At 32.3% G+C, this 22,681-nt stretch overlaps 2 protein-coding genes across 2 annotated transcripts; one reads left to right on the top strand and one right to left on the bottom strand.

The window, feature by feature from the left end:
• LOC126743215 (integrin alpha-4-like) lies at positions 1 to 5,954 on the top strand. Its single transcript, XM_050450202.1, has 20 exons — positions 1 to 252; positions 311 to 542; positions 593 to 743; positions 799 to 890; positions 945 to 987; positions 1,977 to 2,078; positions 2,130 to 2,215; positions 2,272 to 2,463; positions 2,517 to 2,619; positions 2,672 to 2,857; positions 2,913 to 3,205; positions 3,743 to 3,918; positions 3,982 to 4,180; positions 4,236 to 4,393; positions 4,842 to 5,019; positions 5,074 to 5,299; positions 5,354 to 5,441; positions 5,497 to 5,623; positions 5,674 to 5,733; positions 5,801 to 5,954. The coding sequence occupies exons 1-20, from the start codon at positions 95 to 97 to the stop codon at positions 5,885 to 5,887; spliced, it is 2,937 nt and encodes a 978-aa protein (XP_050306159.1). The 5' UTR covers positions 1 to 94; the 3' UTR covers positions 5,888 to 5,954.
• A 312-nt stretch (positions 5,955 to 6,266) lies between these two features.
• Positions 6,267 to 10,682, bottom strand: LOC126743139 (ejaculatory bulb-specific protein 3-like). The gene is made up of 2 exons (XM_050450112.1): positions 10,455 to 10,682; positions 6,267 to 6,541 (listed from the first exon to the last, which is right to left on the bottom strand). The coding sequence occupies exons 1-2, from the start codon at positions 10,651 to 10,653 to the stop codon at positions 6,342 to 6,344; spliced, it is 399 nt and encodes a 132-aa protein (XP_050306069.1). The 5' UTR covers positions 10,654 to 10,682; the 3' UTR covers positions 6,267 to 6,341.
• Positions 10,683 to 22,681: the final 11,999 nt, after the last annotated feature.

Below are 22,681 nucleotides of genomic sequence, written 5' to 3'. Positions count from 1 at the left end.
TCATCTTTCACTTGTAGTCGCTTATGATGGGTTTTTAATGCGATAGTACTTATAGTTGGAAAGCGATCGTGCATGGTTGCGTTTCACCATAATAATGTTCGCCATAAGATTATTGGTGATTTTCCTTAGTGTGTCAATTATCAAGGGCATTTTTAATAAAAAAAACGTGTTGGTGCTAAAAAGTTCGGATGGACAAAGGTTTTTCTCTTATAGTTTACTGTTGCAGAAAGGAGCATCAAGAGATAGTTACTCGTAAGTTTTATTTAAAATTAAACTTTCATAAGCATATTGAAAGTATAAAATTGTATAGGGTTATAGTGGGTGCCCCAAAAAACGACTTGACAAACCGCGGGGGTGATTTGTACAAATGCGACCTACAGTCTTGGGAAAACGGTTTAATAAACTCGACGGACAAGTGCACACGTTATTCCACCAGCGGTAAAAATGTCCCATTGAAAAGGGAAACGAAAGAAAACGCACCCCATGGGAACCTTTTAGGGATCAACCTTGCAGGGGATGATTATGTCAATGGAGCCGTAGTGGTATGTGTTATTTGTTTTTTATTTAATTTCTATATAATATATATGTCTAGGCATGCGCACCAAGAGAACTCACAACACGAGGGAGACTCGTCATGAAGTTCTATGAACCGCCATTTTTAAAAGGTCACTGTGTATATATTAGAAACTCTTCGGAATTGGGGAGGTCCCCAGTGGAAATTAAACCTTTCCAGGATAATCTTGGTAAGCTTAAGACATATTGGGAGATTTAATTTTTTAAACTAAAATTTCTTACCAGTATTTCCACCTTCCTCAAAGTACCTTTCTGGGGAATCTTACTATGACTTTGCCTTCGGTATGGCCGGATTTGATCTTTCTTATTATTCACAGGTAACTGTTTAGGGTTATCCTCAAATAACTCTTTCTTACAACTGTTTTTTTTAGGGTGAAATTTTCCTGGGTGCTCCAGGAAGAAGGTCTTTTAAAGGTAAGTAATATTTCCTGTTTTTCGGTAAAGAGTTGTTGAGCGTGCAACACCGCTTTGGATCATAGGCCCTATTTAATATAGAAATTCGCATAGGCAACCCACTATACGCGTGTACGTCAGGGCATTAATTATTCTTGACAACGTTGTCACTTCTTGTTGCCGTTTTTTCTTATTGAAAAATGGCGTCTAGTCGATGTATAATACAAATATTTATTACAGGCATTTAAGATTTGGCAATAATAATTAAAATACAATTTTTAGTATTTGCAAGGAAATTTGTAAGAATCTTTTTGGTAAAGAAACTCATTAGCTTTTATATGAAACAAAAATCAATTAAATCAGTGCATGAGTTTTTGAAATATTTAGATCTTTGTAAAGCCTTTGATCGCATTAAGATTTTTGTCGATCCATGGAATCCACTCCAAGACAACTGTATTTACAAGAAAACCTATAAGCACTTTTTTGATTTTTTGAGAAATTCATCAACTTTAATATGAAACTAAAGTCAATAAAATCGGTGCACGCGTTTTCAAAATATTTACATTTTTGTAGAGCCTCGTATAAAGATTTTTAGTTCTGGCAATAATAATTAAAATAAAATAACAAAAATTCATGTGGCAACGCCGCACTATTTGTTGACATTAACTTTGACAATTGACATTGTTAAAATGTCTTTTAGGTTAAGTTATTTTTATTTTGAATTTATGAAAATAAACAATATCGCCTAAATGTAATCACCAATAAGCATGCAATACAATAAATATTCAATTATTCTTCATATTTAACAAATAACATACAAAAGATCTGCCAAAATCTTTTTAGTGTTTTTAGGTTAGGTTTACATATGGTAGGTTATCCCTTATAGGACTAAAATACAAAACTTTAGTCTAATCTAAATAAGCAGTCTTACCCCAATACAATTACTAATAACCATCGTTTGAACAATAAATAACCCTTATATAACTTATAACATCATACCTATAAACTAGGAGCCACTGCCAGCTACTCTCTGGACAAACAGGACCTTCCTACTATACTCCCCAAGAGACAAGCCCCCACTTCAAATCAGGATGAAGAAAATACATATTTTGGTAATTAATTTATTGAAAAAAAAAACTTTACCCCTGAATTTGTTACTTCAGGTTACTCAGTGGCCACAGCGAAATTTAACCCCAAAGAACACTGGTTTGTTGCAGGAGCCCCTAGGGGAAACAACCTTAAAGGAAAGGTACAAAGCAAAACACCTTTTAATTAATTAAGATATTTAAATCCCTCTCAAATTAGGTAGAAATATTTTCTAATGAACCAAAATCCACTTTAAAAAACCACGAATTCGGTTCGTACTTTGGTGCTTCTGTGTTGGCCCTGGACGTCACAGGTGATAAAATCATTGATGTCTTAGTGGGGGCCCCCACGTCTGGGGGCAAAACTTATAACGAAGGCTGTGTGTATTTTTACAAAGGCATTAACGAGCAGGTAAACACATAATTTTATAAAGAAATTGGTGCTTCTATTTTAAAATTTTAAAGTCTTTTTTGCCTAGAATCACATTAACTGGTTCGGCTAAAGAGGGAGCTAAGTTTGGCACATCTATAGTCTCTTTAGGGGATATTGATTTAGATGGTTATAATGGTAAGATATATAGTATGTTTTGGGAAGTTTGGTAGATTTAAACTGTTTTTAGATGTGGCCATATCAGCCCCTTATGAAGACCTTGGCATGGGGGCGGTGTATATATTTAGGGGGGACAAGGGAGGCCTACAAACCCATAGTCAAAGACTTTCACCAGGTGACTTAGGTTTCTTCCATATAATGGGGTTTGGACTGGGGATGTCCAAGGGGAATGATGTAGATGGAAATGGGCATAACGGTAGGACCTTCTCACCTGTGTTAAGCAATTTTTTTTTGAATGTATTTTATTGTAGATGTTGCCATTGGGGCTTACAAGTCAGACACCTTATTTGTATTTAAAACTGACACTATTGTGGACTTTAATGTGACATATGATACCGAAAAAACTGTGAACAATAGCACCTTAGAGTTTAGTCTCGGGGTGTGTTTACGGTATGGCAGGAGGAGCAGGAAAAATGTTGTGGAAACAGTGGATTTTCAGGTTAAGTTGGATATGGATTATCGGCTAACTATGGGGGATGTCAACGATGTTTTTAGTGTGCCAGTGAAGGAAACTCGGTGCAAACATTATCGGTTTGGCATAAGGGTAAGAGAGAGTCTTTTAATATTTTTTGTTTAATCTTTAAGTTGAAGTTATTTAAATAAGAAATTGCGTCCTGTATAGTTTTTGGAAAATACTGAAATAGGTGTCTAATCAATTTACTCGAAGAACCTGTATATAAATTTTCAAGTTTGTAGGTCCTATGGTTTTTGAGTTATGGCTATTTTTTTTCAAAAATATTTTTTTATTCTGTACCCTTTACATTTATTAAAAAACCCTGAAATAGGTGTCTAATGAAATTAATTGAAGAATCTGTGTACAATTTTTCAAGTCTGTAGGTTTGCTGGTTTTTGAGTTGTGACCATTTTCTCAATTTCTTAGAAAAAAATTGACTTTCCCAAAAAACTCATTTTTCTCTGCACCCTGTTTATTTCTTAGAAAACCCTGAAATAGGGGTCCAATGAATTTAATTGAAGAACCTGCCTACATATTTTCAAACCTGTAAGTCTGCTGGTTTTCAAGTTATAGCCAGTTCCTCAATTTCCAAGAAACCATGAAATAGGAAATAATTTTGTTTTCTAGCCTAACGTTATTAATGACATATCACCGTTAGAGATCAACGTGGATGTAAACAGCAAAACCGAGAATGTCGTGGCCTACGGTCAAAAGTTTCACTCTGTTACTGTACCATTTGTGTATGGTTGCGGAGAGGATAATGTTTGCAATACTGATTTGAGTGTAATCCTCACTAGTCCCAGGTAAATACAAATTTTGCTATATTGTATAGGATCCATGGTAAAGCAAGATTCGTTTGCTTTCAGCATTAATGGCATCACATTGGGCCTGAACAAACAACTAAACCTAACAGTCCGAGTAAACAACGATGGAGACCCCGCCTATAAGTGCGAATTAAAACTAATGATCCCCGAGGGGCTGGAGCTAAGGGGTGCCAAAGAATGCGTCATAAATGACAATTTTTACACTTGTTTAGTGCACAATCGGCTTGTGGGGGCAGTTAATGTAAGCACGAATTCACTTTTTAGCATTCACCTTTTGCAAGCTTTATATTTTATAGAAATACTACATTTTTGACATCGTATCCCTATCGCCTGATGTAAAATCTTTGACCATTAGCGCAGAAATCACCAGTTTAGGTGACAACTTACCTGGCACAACCCTGGATCATTTTATAAACATTCCAGTCGTTTTGGACAGTCTTCCTTATATTGTAGGGTGAGTTTTAGTTGATTTATTTTTTCTGAATTTAATTTCAAGTAATCAAGATTAACGTAGTCGAAACAGCTTCGTAAATATTTACGTATTTTATAGTTTTTTTTTGAGTATAATTAATATTGAAAAAATTAGTATTTGGAACGTTATTTTAATAATGTGACCATCTTATTGTATAAAACGTATGTCCAAAATAGTCAATTTATACCAGTGTTTTTATAATCATAACTGACTCTAAAATTACTTATCTCTTGTTACAATAAATTGTATGTTTGTCAAAGAATTTGGAAAAAAGTCTAGATAGGAAGTAAATTTATTAATTTAATAAAATAAATGCAGATCTCACAAGATAAAGCGGTTTTTAACTTATAAGGCTTGTTATAGCGTAAATAAGTATCATATGCTTTATCAACAAGATCTTTCGAGAATAAAGCTTATTTCGACTTTTAAGGTCCACTTTACCGGAAAACTTACCTTTAAACGTGGACGTGTTACAAACCAGCGAACTCGCTACACATCAGTTCTCTATAGGGAAAAACGGTCCGTCACCTCTACCTTTACAGTTGAACATCTTGCTGCCTGTGCTGGAGCAAGATGGCGAGATGGTTTTCACTGTGGTCGAAGTAGATGTAAGAGATTGCAAATTGTTTTTGTTCATTTTTCACGTTATTGTCCCCCCCCAGTCAGGTCTGGAAAACATGGAAATAAACTGTTCCCGAACAATTGAACCCCCACTAATAACAAACTGGGAAATCGATATCGAAGAAGAGTTAATAAATAGGGCAGAGGTGGTAACTTGCAATGGACATACCGAGTGTTTGAAGTATTCGTGTACAGGGGGGTATTTGTATAAGTCTGGACAAGTGGCTACTTTTAAAGTAAAGGTGCTGATCAAGCCCAAGTTACTGGGTAAGTTAAATTGTTCTCAGCTCTGAGTTTGTTCTTATTTCAACCCCCTTGCAGTGAAATTGTTTAATGAAGTACTGAAAACTAAAGACATAATCGCCTATGTTCCTGTGGCGTACCAGGAAGACCCTAAAACACACCTGAGGTACTTAAAATGTGTTTTTTAAAGGCAGTTTTTTAATGCAAAGCATGTTTTTTAGCATACACTCTTCAAGTCGTCTATTAATTTACATAAACGCCTCCCAAATGGTCCCACTATGGATTTGTATGGTGGCAGTTTTATTGGGGGTTTTACTGTTGATCCTTTTGGGTTACGGCCTTTATAGGGTAAATTAATTTATAAATTAAATGACTTTTTTAATGGTTCATTTTTTTAGTGTCACTTTTTCGATAGGAACTACAAGGATATGCTCGAACAGGAGAAGGTTTTAGATCCGGTGAGTATAGCATTGTCCTGACGATGATGAAATCATGTATATATAATTCGAAACGTTGAAATTTTAGAACAATGAAGAGGAGTTTGGCGACGAAGTGGTTTTAAGGCAAATAAAGACTGAGGACGGGGTTAATAATGCTTATTTTGTTATGTGAATGTTATGATTATGTTAATAAGACGTTTATCTGTAAATAAATAGTATATAAATGATGTTATTTTAAATGCAAGGCTTTTTATTAAGTACCTTCCTAGACATTTTGACAATATGGTGAACTGTGAGGGTATTTTCTTGATTTTATGGTGCAAGTTCTTACAAAAACCAGAATAATCTCTAAACAAGTAGAGAAATAGATATTATGGAATGAAGTGATAAGTTATATAAAATGAACTGGAGAGATGAAACGCCTGGAATATATACAAATTTACTCCCAAAAGCCTGGATATCCTTACTCTTGACAATATGGTGAACTATATCAATATTTTCCTGATATTATGGTGAAGGTTCTTACAAAAAAACCTCAATAAAAATCTTACTGCTTTCTTGATACTTTTTAATCGTTTGTTTAAACCAACAAATATAAGTTTTAAGACAATATCGTGAAGTTTGCATTAATGTAAAGTAATTCCTTCTGCTTCCCAATCGGCCTTGTATTTGTCCCAGTAAACTTGATTGGGATCATATTTGGCCTCCAGTTCGTCCCACCACGGTCTCCTGTTTCTGATTAAATACTTGACCACTTTTCCAATGCCGGTCTTTTGGGCCTCGCTGCATTTTTTGCAATCGGTTTCCAGGGCTTCTGGTAAAACTCCTAAAATGAAATATATGTTTTGTTGCTGGTTTGGGACGAAAATCTTTGGGGGCTTTTTTGTATAGAATTGAAACGTCTACGTTTTTGGTCTTTAGGGTTTTTTTCGTGGAGGGGTTAGTTTTTGAGATATTTAGTAAAGAAGACTAGGTAACTGTTTAGTGAATGTTGTTCGGTCAAATATCTCGTTTGGTATTAGTTTTACAAAAAAAATATTTGAAGCTTTTTTATAGGGAATTAAAAGATATAACTTTTTTGTCTCTATGATTTTTTTCATAAGAAGCCTCCTTTTTGAGATATTAAACTGAAAAGGAATGTACAACTGTTCATTGAATGTTGTTTACTCGAATATCTCGTTAGCTATGGATGTTAGGAAAAAACTTGTAAGTATCTTTTTTATAGGAAATTAAGAAATCTATCTTTGTTGTCTTTATAATTTTTTTCGTAAAAAGCTCCATTTTTGAGATATTTTACTAAAAAGTAACACACAACTGTTCACTAAATGTTACTTACTCGAATATCTAGGTATGCTTCATGCCGAAAATATGAATATTTTTTTATAGAAAGTAAAGTAAGAAATTTTTTGTTTCATATAACTTTTCTCATGCAAACAACTGTTCATGAGATATCAAATTAGGTAATTTTGTTTCTCAAATATCTCATTTGCTATTAGTTTTAGGTAAAAAGTTATTAAAGGCTTTTTTATAGAGAATTAAAAAATCTATCTTTTTTACCTCTACAATTTTTTCCATAAAATGCTTCTTTTTTAAGATATTTGACAAAATAGGAATACACAATTGTTCATTGAATGGTGCTTACTCGAATATCGCGGTTAAAGTATGTTTTAGCGTAAAATATGAATATTTTTTTTTGAAGAGAATAATGTGGCGCACTTTTTGTTTCATTTCATTTTTCGCACATGAGCAACTGTTCATGAAATATTATAATAATTATTTTTGTTTCTTAAATATCTCGTTTGCTATTCGTTTTAGGTAAAAAATTATTAAAAGCTTTTTTATAGAAAATTAAAAAATCTATCTTTTTTACCTCTACAATTTTTTCCATAAAATGCTTCGTTTTTAAGATATCTGACAAAAAAGGAATACACAACTGTTCATTGAATGGTGCCTACTCGAATATCGCCGTTAAAGTAAGTTTTAGAGTAAGATATGAATATTTTTTTTCAAAGAGAATAAAATGACGCACTATTTGTTTCATTCAACTTTTCGCACATGAGCAAGTGTTCATGAAATATTATAATAATTATTTTTGTTTCTTAAATATCTCGTTTGCTATTAGTTTTAGGTAAAAACTTATAAAAAGCTTTTTTATAGAGAATTAAAAAATCTATCCTTCTTACCTCTACAATTTTTTCCATAAAATGCTTCTTTTTTAAGATATTTGACAGAAAAGAAATACACAACTGTTCATTGAATGGTACTTACTCGAATATCGCCGTTAAAATAAGTTTTAGCGTAAAATATAAATATTTTCTTTCAAAAAGAATAAAATGACGCACTTTTTGTTTTATTTCATTTTTCGCACATGAGCAACTGTTCATGAAATATTATAATAATTATTTTTGTTTCTTAAATATCTCGTTTGCTATTAGTTTTAGGTAAAAAGTTATTAAAAGCTTTTTTATAGAGAATTAAAAAATCTATCTTTTTTACCTCTACAATTTTTTCCATAAAATGCTTCTTTTTGAAGATATTTGACAAAATAAGAATACACAATTGTTCATTGAATGGTGCTTACTCGAATATCGCCGTTAAAGTAAGTTTTAGCGTAAAATATGAATATTTTTTTTGAAGAGAATACAGTGGCGCACTTTTTGTTTTGTTTAATTTTTCGCATATGAGCAACTGTGCATGAAATATTATAATAATTAATTTTGTTTCTCAAATATCTCGATTGCTATTAGTTTTAGGTAAAAACTTATTAAAAGCTTTTTTATAGAGAATTAAAAAATCTATCTTTTTTACCTCTACAATTTTTTCTATAAAATGCTTCTTTTTTAAGATATCTGACAAAAAAGGAATACACAACTGTTCATTGAATGGTGCTTACTCGAATATCGCCGTTAAAGTAAGTTTTAGCCTAAAATATGAATATTTTTTTTTTGAAGAATACAGTGGCGCATACAATTTTTTCCATAAAATGCTTCTTTTTTAAGATATTTGACAGAAAAGAAATACACAACTGTTCATTGAACGGTACTTACTCGAATATCGTCGTTAAAGTAAGTTTTAGCGTAAAATATGAATATTTTTTTTAAAGAGAATAAAATGACGCACTATTTGTTTCATTTAATTTTTCGCCCATGAGCAACTGTTCATGAAATATTAAAATAATTAATTTTGTTTCTCAAATATCTCGATTGCTATTAGTTTTAGGTAAAAACTTATTAAAAGCTTTTTTATAGAGAATTAAAAAATCTATCTTTTTTACCTCTACAATTTTTTCTATAAAATGCTTCTTTTTTAAGATATCTGACAAAAAAGGAATACACAACTGTTCATTGAATGGTGCTTACTCGAATATCGCCGTTAAAGTAAGTCTTAGCGTAAAATATGAATATTTTTTTTTAACAGAATAAAGTAACGCACTTTTTGTTTCATTCAATTTTTCGCACATGAGCAACTGTTCATGAAATATAATAATTAATTTTATGTCTCAAATATCTCGTTTGATATCGATTTTAGGTAAAAAATTATAAAGAGCTTTTTTATAGAGAATTAAAAAATCTATCTTTTTTACCTCTACAATTTTTTCCATAAAATGCTTCATTTTTAAGATATTTGACAGAAAAGAAATACACAACTGTTCATTGAACGGTACTTACTCGAATATCGTCGTTACAGTATTAGCGTAAAATATGAATATTTTTTTTAAAGAGAATACAGTGGCGCACTTTTTGTTTTATTTAATTTTTCGCACATGAGCAACTGTTCATGAAATATTATAATAATTAATTTTGTTTCTCAAATATCTCGTTTGCTATTATTTTTATGTAAAAAATTATTGAAAGCTTTTTTATAGAGAATTAAAAAATCTATCCCTTTTACCTCTACAATTTTTTCCATAAAATGCTTCGTTTTTAAGATATTTGACCGAAAAGAAATACACAACTGTTCATTGAATGGTGCCTACTCGAATATCGCCGTTAAAGTAAGTTTTAGCGTAAAATATGAATATTTTTTTTTGAAGAGAATACAGTGGCGCACTTTTTGTTTTGTTAAATTTTTCGCACATGAGCAACTGTTCATGAAATATTATAATAATTAATTTTGTTTCTCAAATATCTCGTTTGCTATTTGTTTTAGGTAAAAAATTATTAAAAGCATTTTTATAGAGATTTCAAAAATCTATCTTTTTTGTTCTTACAATTTTTCTCATGTGAACAACTGTTCATGAGATATTATAATAATTAATTTTATTTCTTAAATATCTCAGTTGCTATTGGTCTTACGAAAAAAATTGTAAATACCTTTTCTATAGAAAATTAAAAAATATATATTTTTTATAATTACAATTTTTCTGATAACAGGCTCCCCTTTTGAGGTATTTATCAAAAAAGAGTAGAAAACTTTTCAATCAATGTTATTTGCCTAAATATCTCGTTTGCTATTGATTTTAAGAAAAAAAATGTAATTATAATTTTTATAGAATATTAAAAAATCTATCTTTTTTATACCAAGATTTTTTTGAATAAAAGGCTCCTTTTTTGAAATATTTAACAAAAAAAGAGTACATAACCGTTAAACCAATGCTATTTGCCTAAATATCTCGCTTATTATTAATTTCAGAGCAAAAACCCTAATAACATTTTTTGTAAACCATTAAAAACCCCATAATTTTGCCCTCTACAAATTTTTTGCTAAAACCTCACTTTCACGGAGAAAACTCAACTTACTTTTTAGCTCGTTCGCGTCCGGAGTACAGCTGCCCCTACCCATAAGGCAATTAACGTAATTCTTCAGTAATCTGTCACTGGCGATAATTTCCTCGAAATTAATATTGTCATACTTTGTCGTGTACTTTTCTTCATCGCACACGTACGTGTTGAAAACACTTATTACGACTAGAGCGAAATAATAAAACGGCAAAGTCATATTGAGGAATGACGAAGATTTATTAAAAAAAAAAATTGTCATACCATCATAGACTATGGGGGAGGATGCCGGTTTCCTGGTATTATTCTATATACTTTATTTTAATGAATATTCGTGTATATATCGGCAAGGTTTTCGGATTACAGCTTTTAAGCTGGTAGCAAAGTTCTTAAGGTAAATTTCCCAATAATAGCATGGGTTAGGCAGAAGCGTATTCAGTGTTTTTTTTTTCCTGTTTTTAATACGGTCCTGTACACCTGAACCATCCATATAAATGGTTTCTTATGACAGTTTTGACGTGTCTGTCATTTGTCACCTAATTGACAGCTAGAGTGAGATCAAATTATTGCGGTCGTAAGTTATGAGTGAGAGTTATTCTTTATTTAATTTTTCAGTCACGTCATAAATCGCTTTGAAATGTTTATAGGCTGACGTAGTGATGATCACTTTAGACGAGGATCAACATTTTATTGCGATAGTTTACGATTAGTGCAAGTGAGATGGAGAATAAAATTATATAGAAATGAACTACTTGTATAAATCAATTTTTTGAGTTTCTACCGCATTTAATTTTTCAGTCACGTCAAGAATCCTATGGAACTGTTTATAGACTGATGTAGTAATGATCACGTTAGACGAGGATGATCATTTTATTGCAATCGTCCATGATTAGTGAGAGTGAGACAGAGAATATCTAAAAATGGCCTACTCCTATGAGTTAATTTTTTTGAGTTTCTACTGCATTTAGTTTTTTAGTGACATCATGAATCGCTTTGAAATGCTTATAAGTGGATCTAGTGATGATCATTTTAGACGAGGATCAGTATTTTATTGCGATACGATTAGTTCAAGTGAGATGGAGAACATCTGAAAATAGCCAGTAGGCGTATGAGTTAAATTTTTGGGTTTCTACCGCATTTAATTTTTCAGCCACGTCATGAATCGCCTTAAAATGTTTATAAGCTGACGTAGTGATGATCTTTGTAAATGAGCAACATTTTATTGCGATAGTTTACGATTAATGCAAGTGAGATAGATAATAACATTTTATAAAAATGAACTACTTGTAAAAATCAATTTTTTGAGTCTCTACCGCATTTAATTTTTCGGTCACGTCATGAATCGCCTTGAAATATTTATAGGCTGATGTAGTGATGATCACTTTAGACGAGGATCATCATTTTATTACGATGGATTGCGATTAGCGAGAATGAGAGAGAGAATAGCTAAAAATAGCCTACTCCAATGAGTTAATTTTTTGGGTTTCTACCGCATTTAATTTTTCAGCCACGTCATGAATTGCCTTAAAATGTTTATAAGCTGACGTAGTGATGATCACTTTAGGCGAGGATTAACGTTGAATAACGATTGTCTACGATTAGTGCAAGTGAGATCGAGAATCTGTAAAAATGGACAACTCGTATTAGTCAATTTTTTGAGTTTCTACCGCATTTAACTTTTCAATCACGTCATGAATTCCTTTGAAATATTTATAAATTGACGTAGTAATGAACCCGTTAAATGACAATTACCATTTTATTGCAAAGCGCTATGATTAGTGCGAGTGAGATGCAGAATTATGTTTAACAATGGTTAAAGAGCAGATTCCATTTTTTGAGTTTCTACCGCATTTAATTTTTCGGTCACGTCATGAATCACCTTAAAATACTTATTGGCTAACGTAGTGATGATCACTTTAGATGAGGATTAACGTTGAATTACGATTGTCTACGATTAGTGCGAGTGAGATGGAGAAATATTTAAAGATGGCGTAATAGTATAAGTAAATTTTTTGAGTTTGTACTGCATTTAATTTTTTAGTCACGTCATAAATTGCTTTTAAATGGTTATAAGCGGACCTAGTGATGACCATTTTAGACGAGGATCACTATTTTATTGCGATCGTGTACGATTAGTGCAAGTGAGATGGAGGATATGTAAAAATGGACAACTCGTATAAGTCACTTTTTTGCGATCGATTGCGATTAGTGAGAGTGAGATAGAGAGTAGCCAAGAATAGTCTACTTGTATGAGTTAATTTTTTGAGTTTCTATCGCATTTAATTTTTCAGTCACGTCATGAATCCCTTTGAAATATTTATAGGCTGACGTAGTGATAATCACTATCGACGACGATCAACATTTTATTGCGATAGTTCACGATTAGTGCGAGTGAAATGGAGAATTATATAAAAATAAACGACCCGTATAAATCAATTTATTAAGTTTCCACCGCGTTTAATTTTTGAGTCACGTCAAGAATCCCACTGAAAAGTTTATAGGCTGATGTACTAATGATCCCATTAGACGAGGATCATCATTTAATATACGATTGCCTAGGATCAGTGCGAGTGAGATGGAGCAATATCTAAAAATGGTGAAATAGTATAAGTCAACTTTGTGAGTTTCTACTTCATTTAATTTGTCAGTCACGTCATAAATTGCATTGAAAGGCTTATGAGCAGATCTAGTGATGATCATTTTAGACGAGGATTATCATTTCATTACGATTAGTGCGAGTGAGATTAATAAACGTTATATCAAGTTGATGTTTACCATCTTTTTGAGCTTCTACCTCATTCAATTCTTCAGTCACATGATGAATTTTCTTGATATCTGGTTTCCCTAATTATTTCCAGTTTTCTGGAGTTCCATTAAACATGAAAAAAATTGAAAAAAACCTCAACTGCCTGGAATTATTGATTGATTTCTTACAGGCAATTGAGGCCTCAACCACCTTAAAGTTTTCATCAGTATTAATAAAACCACTTTGAGCGTTTTTGCCTGTAATTTTTGATTGATTTCTTAGACGTAGTTAAAGTTATATTTTAGTAACTTAGACTATTAATTCACTTGTTAATTTCTTTTTACATTTTCCAATTAATAAAGAAGGAGGAAATAAAAGCCATGAAAATATCAATTATTAATCGTAGTAATGATCGCTTTAGACCATTTTATTGCGATCTTGCGGGGGATGAAGATAGAACTATCCTACATGGATCCGAAATAAATTCAATAACCTCCACACCCGGTATAGTGCAGTAAACCGGAATGATTCTACGGTTGCGGTCGCCCCTATACATATACCAAACGAACATCACGAAAACCGAAATAACAATTTAAATGACTGTTATTTGAAGGCGCAATTACATACATACGTATTCGAGAGCCGGTTTTCGGTTTTTCCGCAAAACACGAAAGTTTCTGTAATTTCTGACGGCAGCACGGAGGGCAGTCGATTTAGAAGATAACCGTTGCTCGTCCCCGGTTTTTTTTTACTCTTTCCTTTTAAAATAACATTCAAATTGCTTATGTAAATGTTAGGTTTGGTTCGACGGTTTCCGTGGGTAACTACACGTTTCCGCAGGTAATTATTGGGTATTACCCGCGGTAGGGTAAGGATTGACCAATGTACGAGGAGCCTTAAGTACCACTTATCTTGTGAATCCACCTATCATTTTATTACCCTTTTCTATGGTGTCAAACATAGTCTTATACCATGCTTTTCTTTGAAGTTCCCCCCCCCCATTTATTTTTTGAACGGGTCAAAACAAATTTTTGAAACTTGGCATAAGTAAATTGGTCTATAGATACTATTTTTCACTGTAAACTAGGTAGTTGTAAATTCTAAGATAACAGCTGGGCGACATCTTGAGAAAAAATTTTAAATAGACAGGGGGGTCGTGTGGTACCTCATTTTAAAGGTCTCAATGAGTACTTTATAACGCTGAAATATTAGACTCATATCTTAACTCGTTTCAAAATGGCGGCCTAATAAAAAAGTATTTTTTTTTATTTTAACGTTTTACATTTTTATGATCTTTGAATAGGTAAAAATCAGTGTACGAAAATAAATGCGTCACTATTTTATTTTGACATAAAAACGACAGTTCTAAATGTCAAAATAACACATAAGCGCCATCTTGAATAAATGCATTAAATAGAAATCTTGTGTTACCTCATTTAAAAGGTTTTATTGAGTACTTTTAATATTTATTACATGGACTCGGTGGACTCCGTTTTGACCTGTTAAAAGTAACAGCCAAAAAAATACACTGTTGCGATTTTATTGACGTTTTTAATAATAATATACAAATAATTTATAATTTTTGACTTTTGGATTTAAAGATTAACTTTTTGGTTTCTAAAGACTTACTGAACCGCCCTCGTATGTCACATTTCACGTTAAAGGTTATTGAACATTATTTAGACATTCCAAAAACCAAATAGCTATTAAAAAAACTCGGAAAAAAATTTTAAGATATTTTTTCTTAACTGGTAAATTACTCTTGTATCGGTCATTGTTAGATATTGTTTAGTGTGTTTGGCAGTTTGAATTTATTGTTTTTTTTCAAAATGGTTAATTCTCGTCCATTGGAGGAAAAAGTAGAAGCAATTTTTATTTATGGAGCAACGCGTAATTTTCATGAGACTGAAAGGGTTTTCAACGAACGTTTTCCTGATCGTCCTATTTGCCGTAAATATTTAAGGGAACTTGTAAATAAATTTACAAATACTGGTACTGTCCAGGATAAAAAACGCCCAGGCCATATGTCTATTTCAGAAGAAAAACAAGTCCAAATAATTGGCGAAATAATAGAAAATCCCCAACATTCTACTCCAACTGTTGCTGATATCTGTGAAGTTTCAACTTCGACGGCATGGAGAGTTTTAAAAAAAAATAAGTTTCACCCATACAAGATCCAAATGGTCCATCAACTGACTGAAGATGATCCTGACCGAAAAGTGCAATTCTGTGAAATTATGGCAAAGAGAGTAGAAAGGCAACCTACGTACGTGCGCAACATTTGTTTTAGCGACGAATGTACTTTTTTTTTAAATGGTAATGTCCACAGACAAAATTGTCGATATTGGAGTGATACCAATCCACACATTTTTCGTGAAACCCGATCTCAGTATCCGCAAAAAATCAATGTATGGGCAGGAATATTAGGGAATCATATCGTAGGGCCGCTGTTTTTAGAAGAAAATTTAACAGGTAAATTGTACTTAAATATGCTGGAAAATGCTATCGATCCTCTCATAACAGAAATTGTTGAGGCTAATGTACATGAATTTGACATGGAAATTACATTTCAACAAGATGGTGCTCCTCCGCATTTTGCCAGGAATGTGAGAAATTATTTAAATGATAATTATTTTGGTCGTTGGATAGGTCGTCGGGGTCCTATTGAATGGCCAGCTCGGTCACCAGATTTAACGCCGCTAGACTTTTTTTTGTGGGGATACCTAAAGCAAAAGGTATACGAAACAGAACCTGCCTCAATTTTTGAGCTACGACAAAGAATCACTAACATTTGTCAAAATATTGAGGCAGATGTATTTGAAAATGTTCGACGTGAATTTTTAGATAGGTTATTTCTGTGTTCTATCACATGCCTCAACCACTGCCTGGATCATCTGAAAATTTTACTTTTTTACACAGTTGGTTTCACTTAATACGAGAAACATAACACATGACGTCATAACGTCATTAAAATTATCCAGACTATTTGGGCTCTAGATGGGTTTTTATCCCTAAAAAGAAAAAAAACTTGATTTTTTATCCTTCCATCACTTCTACTGCATCTCATGCCTCAACCACTGCCTGAATCATCTGGAAAATTAACTTTTTTAAGACAGTTGGTCTCACTAAATACAAGGAACACCATTTGATGATAATAATCCAGGATATTTGGGTCCCAGATGGGTTTTTATCCCTAAAAAGAAAGAAACTTTATTTTTTAATCCTTTCATCACTTCTACCGCATCTTAAGCCTCAACCATTGCCTGGAACCTCTGGAAAATTAACTTTCTTTAAATAGTTAACCTCACTAAATACGAAAAGTATAATTTCATTATAATTATCCAGGATATAAGGGTCTCAAATGGATTTTTATCCCTAAAAAGAAAAAAACTTGATTTTTTATCCTTTTTATCACTTCTACTGCATCTCATGCCTCAACCACTGCCTGGATCATTTGGAAAATAAACTTTCTTAAGACAGTTGGCGTCACTAAATACAAGGAACACCATTTCATTATAATAATCTAGGATAAGAACCACTTATGACTATAAAATTCAAATGTAAATTTTTTGTGGGGATACTTAAAGCAAAAGGTATACGAAACAGAACCTGCCTCAATTTTTGAGCTACGACAAAGAATCACTAACATTTGTCAAAATATTGAGGCAGATGTATTTGAAAATGTTCGACGTGAATTTTCAGATAGGTTATTTATGTGTCAAGAGGTACAAGGAAATCATTTCCAGCATCTTTTAAATTAAATATTGTTTTTCTTTTGATACATTGTTTTGATATTTGCTAATTGTAAATTAGTATTTCATTGTATTCTATTAAAAACGTTAATAAAATCGCAACAGTGTATTTTTTTAGCTGTTACTTTTAACAGGTCAAAACGGAGTCCACCGAGTCCATGTAATAAATATTAAAAGTACTCAATAAAACCTTTTAAATGAGGTAACACAAGATTTCTATTTAATGCATTTATTCAAGATGGCGCTTATGTGTTATTTTGACATTTAGAACTGTTGTTTTTATGTCAAAATAAAATAGTGACGCATTTATTTTCACTGATTTTTACCTATTCAAAAATCATAAAAATGTAAAACGTTAAAATAAAAAAAAATACTTTTTTATTAGGCCGCCATTTTGAAACGAGTTAAGATATGGGTCTAATATTTCAGGGTTATAAAGTACTTATTGAGACCTTTAAAATGAGATACCACACGAGGGGGGTCGTGTTCATTCCAGTGAACATTCCATTTAAAATTTTTTCCCAAGATGTCGCCCAGCCGCCATCTTGGAATTTACAACTACCTAGTTTACAGTGAAAAATAGTATCTATAGACCAATTTACTTATGCCAAGTTTTAAAAATTTTTTTTGACCCGTTCAAAAAATAAATGGGGGGGGGGACTTCAAAGAAGAGCACTGTATTTTTCACTATAATTATCCAGGATATTTGGATCACAGATGGGTCATAATGTCTAAAAAGAAGAAATGTTGATTTTTTAACCTTTCATCACTTCTATCGCATCTCGTTCCTCAATCACTGCCTAAAACATCCGGAAAATAAACTTTCTTAGGCCAGTTAGTCTCACTAAATACGAGAAAGACCATTTTATTATAATAATCCAAAATATTTGGATCACAGATGGGTTTTTATCCCTAAAAAGAAAAGAACTTGATTTTTTATCTTTTTATCACTTCTACCGCATCTCATGCCTCAACCACTGCCTGGATCATCTGGAAAATTAACTTTCTTTAAATAGTTGGCCTCACTAAATACGAAAAACATAATTTCATTATAATTATCCAGGATATTTGAGTCTTAGATGAATTTTTCTCACTAAAAAGAAAGAAACTTTATTTTTTATCCTTTTATCACTTCTACTGCATCTCATGGCTCAACCACTGCCTGGATCATCTGGAAAATTAAGTTTCTTAAGACAGCTGGTCTCACTAAATACAAAAAACATCATTTCACTATAATTATCCAGGATATTTGGATCACAGATGGGTTTTTATGCCTAAAAAGATAAAAACTTGATTTTTTATCCTTTCATCACTTCTACGGCATCTCAAGCCTCAACCACTGCCTGGATCATCTGGAAAATTAACTTTCTTTAAATAGTTAGTCTCACTAAATACGGAAAACATAATTTCATTATAAATATCCAGGATATTTGGGTCTTAGATGAATTTTTATCCCTAAAAAGAAAGAAACTTTATTTTTTATCCTTTTATCACTTCTACTGCATCTCAAGCCTCAACCACTGCCTGGATCAGCTGGAAAATTAAGTTTCTTAAGATAGCTGGTCTCACTTAATACGAAAAACATCACTTCATTATAATTATCCAGAATATTTGGACCACAGATGGGTTTTAATGCCTAAAAAGAAAAAATGTTGATTTTTTAACCGTTCATCACTTCTACTGCATCTCATGCGTGAACTACTGCCTGGATCATCTGGAAAATAAACTTTCTTAAAACGGTTGGTCTTACTAAATACGAGGAATACCATGTCATTATAATTATCCAGGATATTTGAGTCTTAGATGAATTTTTATCCCTAAAAAGAAAGACACTTTATTTTTTATCTTTTTATCACTTCTACTGTATCTCAAGCCTCAACCACTGCCTGGATCAGCTGGAAAATTAAGTTTCTTAAGATAGCTGGTCTCACTAAATACGAAAAACATCACTTTATTATAATTATCCAGAATATTTGGACCACAGATGGGTTTTAATGCCTAAAAAGAAAAAATGTTGATTTTTTAACCTTTCATCACTTCTACCGCATCTCGTTCCTCAATCACTGCCTAAAACATCCGGAAAATAAACTTTCTTAGGCCAGTTAGTCTCACTAAATACGAGAAAGACCATTTTATTATAATAATCCAGAATATTTGGATCACAGATGGGTTTTAATGCCTAAAAAGAAAAAATGTTGATTTTTTAACCTTTTATCACTTCTACTGCATCTCATGCGTGAACTACTGCCTGGATCATCTGGAAAATAAACTTTCTTAAAACAGTTGGTCTTACTAAATACGAGGAACACCATTTCATTATAATTATCCAGGATATTTGAGTCTTAGATGAATTTTTATCCCTAAAAAGAAAGAAACTTTATTTTTTATCTTTTTATCACTTCTACTGTATCTCAAGCCTCAACCACTGCCTGGATCAGCTGGAAAATTAAGTTTCTTAAGATAGCTGGTCTCACTAAATACGAAAAACATCACTTCATTATAATTATCCAGAATATTTGGACCACAGATGGGTTTTAATGCCTAAAAAGAAAAAATGTTGATTTTTTAACCGTTCATCACTTCTACTGCATCTCATGCGTGAACTACTGCCTGGATCATCTGGAAAATTAACTTTCTTTAAATAGTTAGTCCCACTAAATACGGAAAAGATAATTTCATTATAAATATCCAGGATATTTGGGTCTTAGATGAATTTTTATCCCTAAAAAGAAAGAAACTTTATTTTTTATCCTTTTATCACTTCTACTGCATCTCAAGCCTCAACCACTGCCTGGATCAGCTAGAAAATTAAGTTTCTTAAGATAGCTGGTCTCACTAAATACGAAAAACATCACTTCATTATAATTATCCAGAATATTTGGACCACAGATGGGTTTTAATGCCTAAAAAGAAAAAATGTTGATTTTTTAACCGTTCATCACTTCTACTGCATCTCATGCGTGAACTACTGCCTGGATCATCTGGAAAATAAACTTTCTTAAAACGGTTGGTCTTACTAAATACGAGGAACACCATGTCATTATAATTATCCAGGATATTTGAGTCTTAGATGAATTTTTATCCCTAAAAAGAAAGAAACTTTATTTTTTATCCTGTTATCACTTCTACTGCATCTCATGCTTCATTCATTGCGTGGATCATCTGGAAAATACACTTTCTTAAGACTGTTAGTCTCACTTAATACGAAAAAAATTATTTCATTATAATTATCCAGGATATTTGAGTCTTAGATGAATTTTTATCCCTAAAAAGAAAGAAACTTTATTTTTTATCCTTTTATCACTTCTACTGCATCTCAAGCCTCAACCACTGCCTGGATCATCTGAAAAATTAACTTTCTTTAAATAGTTGGCCTCACTAAATACGGAAAACACAATTTCAATATAATTATCCAGGATATTAGGGTCTCAGAAAGATTTTTACACCTAAAAAGAAAAAAACTTGATTTTTTATCCTTTCATCACTTCTACCTCATCTCATGCTTGAACCACTGCCTGGATCATCTAGAAAATTAACTTTTTTAAGATAGTTGGTCTCACTAAATACGAGAAACATCATTTTATTACCCTTTTCTATTGTGTCATATATTTTTCCAGATTAGAAGCCGAATATGACCATTAAAACAAAGTTTCAACTGTAACCATTCCACAATCAGCACAGACCCCCTCTGTCTCCCTCTCTCGCACTAAATAGACCATACGAGGGCACGTTATATTAGTTCGGAAACTAAATGGAGTTTCGCGAGCGGGAAACTCACTCTTATCGTCGAGTTTGCCGCATTTAAAGCGGGTGGAAACTGGAAAGTTTTTCCGGCATTTCCTCGAGAGAGGGCCGGACGTGTTCGCAAACTAAACTGCCCTAATGACAATTTTCCCCCCCTCATACCACTTCGAAAGTTGATGCATTTTATAGTTGGGAATTTTTCGCTGTAAAAACTGGGGTACACTCGATTTAATTGGGGATGCTGACTTTTTATCGCCTCTATTCCCGGAATGTTGAAAGACTTTCCGGGTAACTTTCCCTCGTTTATTCGATCAGTTTTCCCCCCGAGGTTATATGGAGAAACTGTGTTGTTGCCATGCTGATGAAAGTAAATGGGTGGGGCCTTAGATTAAAGTTTCATTTAACCTACTAGTCCCAAGGAGGTTCGATCCAGGATTTTTCATGGGAAAGAGGAATTTTAACCTTAAAAAATACTCGTGATTTATTTTCTTTTTGTGGTAGAAATATTTTTTATACACTGCCTGAATCATCTGGAAAATTAACTTTTTTAAGACAGTTGGTCTCACTAAATACAAGGAACACCATTTGATGATAATAATCCAGGATATTTGGGTCCCAGATGGGTTTTTATCCCTAAAAAGAAAGAAACTTTATTTTTTAATCCTTTCATCACTTCTACCGCATCTTAAGCCTCAACCATTGCCTGGAACATCTGGAAAATTAAGTTTCTTTAAATAGTTAACCTCACTAAATACGAAAAATATAATTTCATTATAATTATCCAGGATATTAGGGTCTCAGATGGATTTTTATCCCTAAAAGGAAAAAAACTTGATTTTTTATCCTTCCATCACTTCTACTGCATCTCATGCCTCACTGAAAAAAAGGATACTTTGCTATTAATGCGCACGGCATTATCTCAAAGCAGGCGCGGACTTGATATATGCCAAATGAATGGCCGATTTGCGGCAAGGATGCACTTTCCTTGATATAATTCAGAAACTTCTTTTACTCTAAATACATATGAACTTCATATAAAATATAAATCATCATTTTCGTAGTAGCTTTTGGCATTGCATCTATTGGTGTCATGCGTTTGACCTTATCAATGACATTTAAGATTATTTTAAGGTCATATTCGATTTTTTAACTGGACGTATTTTTTATTATTTTTTTAATTTAGCATAAAATTACAAGAATTTTAATGTTTCACATGCCATACTTTTATTTAAGTGTTTTTAAGATACAGGGAGTTGAAAATTGCACTTTTAATGACTTTAAGAGGCTCCAGAGCCAATTCTATTAAAGATAGAGAAAAACGAATTTCGCTTTCCAATCTTAACTTTCCAATATCTATCTTTTAATATACATGTCAAATATGACACCCGTCAAAAATATCTGTCAAAGATTTTGACAGGTGTCATGCATCTCAAAAGATGGATATTAAAAAGTTAAGATAGCAAAGTGAAATCCGTTTTTTCTCTATCATTAATAGTATTGGCTCTAGAGCCTCTTCAAGTCATTAAAAGTGCAACTGCATGTATCTTAAAAACAGTTGAATAAAAGTATGGCATATGGTACATCCAAATTCTTGTAATTTTATGCTAAATTCAAAAAAATAATAAAAAATATGGTCGAATATGGCCTTGAAATAACCTTAAATGTCATCAATAAGGTAAAACGCATGACACCATTAGATGCAACGCCAAAAGCTACTACGAAAATTACCTTAACCAAAAAAAAAATTAACCTAAAAAAAGTTATAGACGCGTTTCGATATTCTTTCTGCGGACACCCTAATATAATATATTTTTAAGGGTGTCAATTTTTTAAATAATTCTGATTAATACGGATCAATTATGCTCCAAAAATATGTTATATTATATGTTTGGAGAAATAATAATTTATATCTACTCTTAAGAAAATATTTAATTATTTATTATATCCTTAAGAGTAGATATAAATTTTTATTGCTCCAAAAATATTATGTACTTTAAAACATGATG

Source organism: Anthonomus grandis, chromosome 12 (assembly GCF_022605725.1).
Source record: "Anthonomus grandis grandis chromosome 12, icAntGran1.3, whole genome shotgun sequence".
Taxonomy (NCBI): domain Eukaryota; kingdom Metazoa; phylum Arthropoda; class Insecta; order Coleoptera; family Curculionidae; genus Anthonomus; species Anthonomus grandis.
The sequence above is the reverse complement of the archived record's forward strand: the minus strand, read 5'-3'. Positions and strand labels throughout refer to the sequence as shown.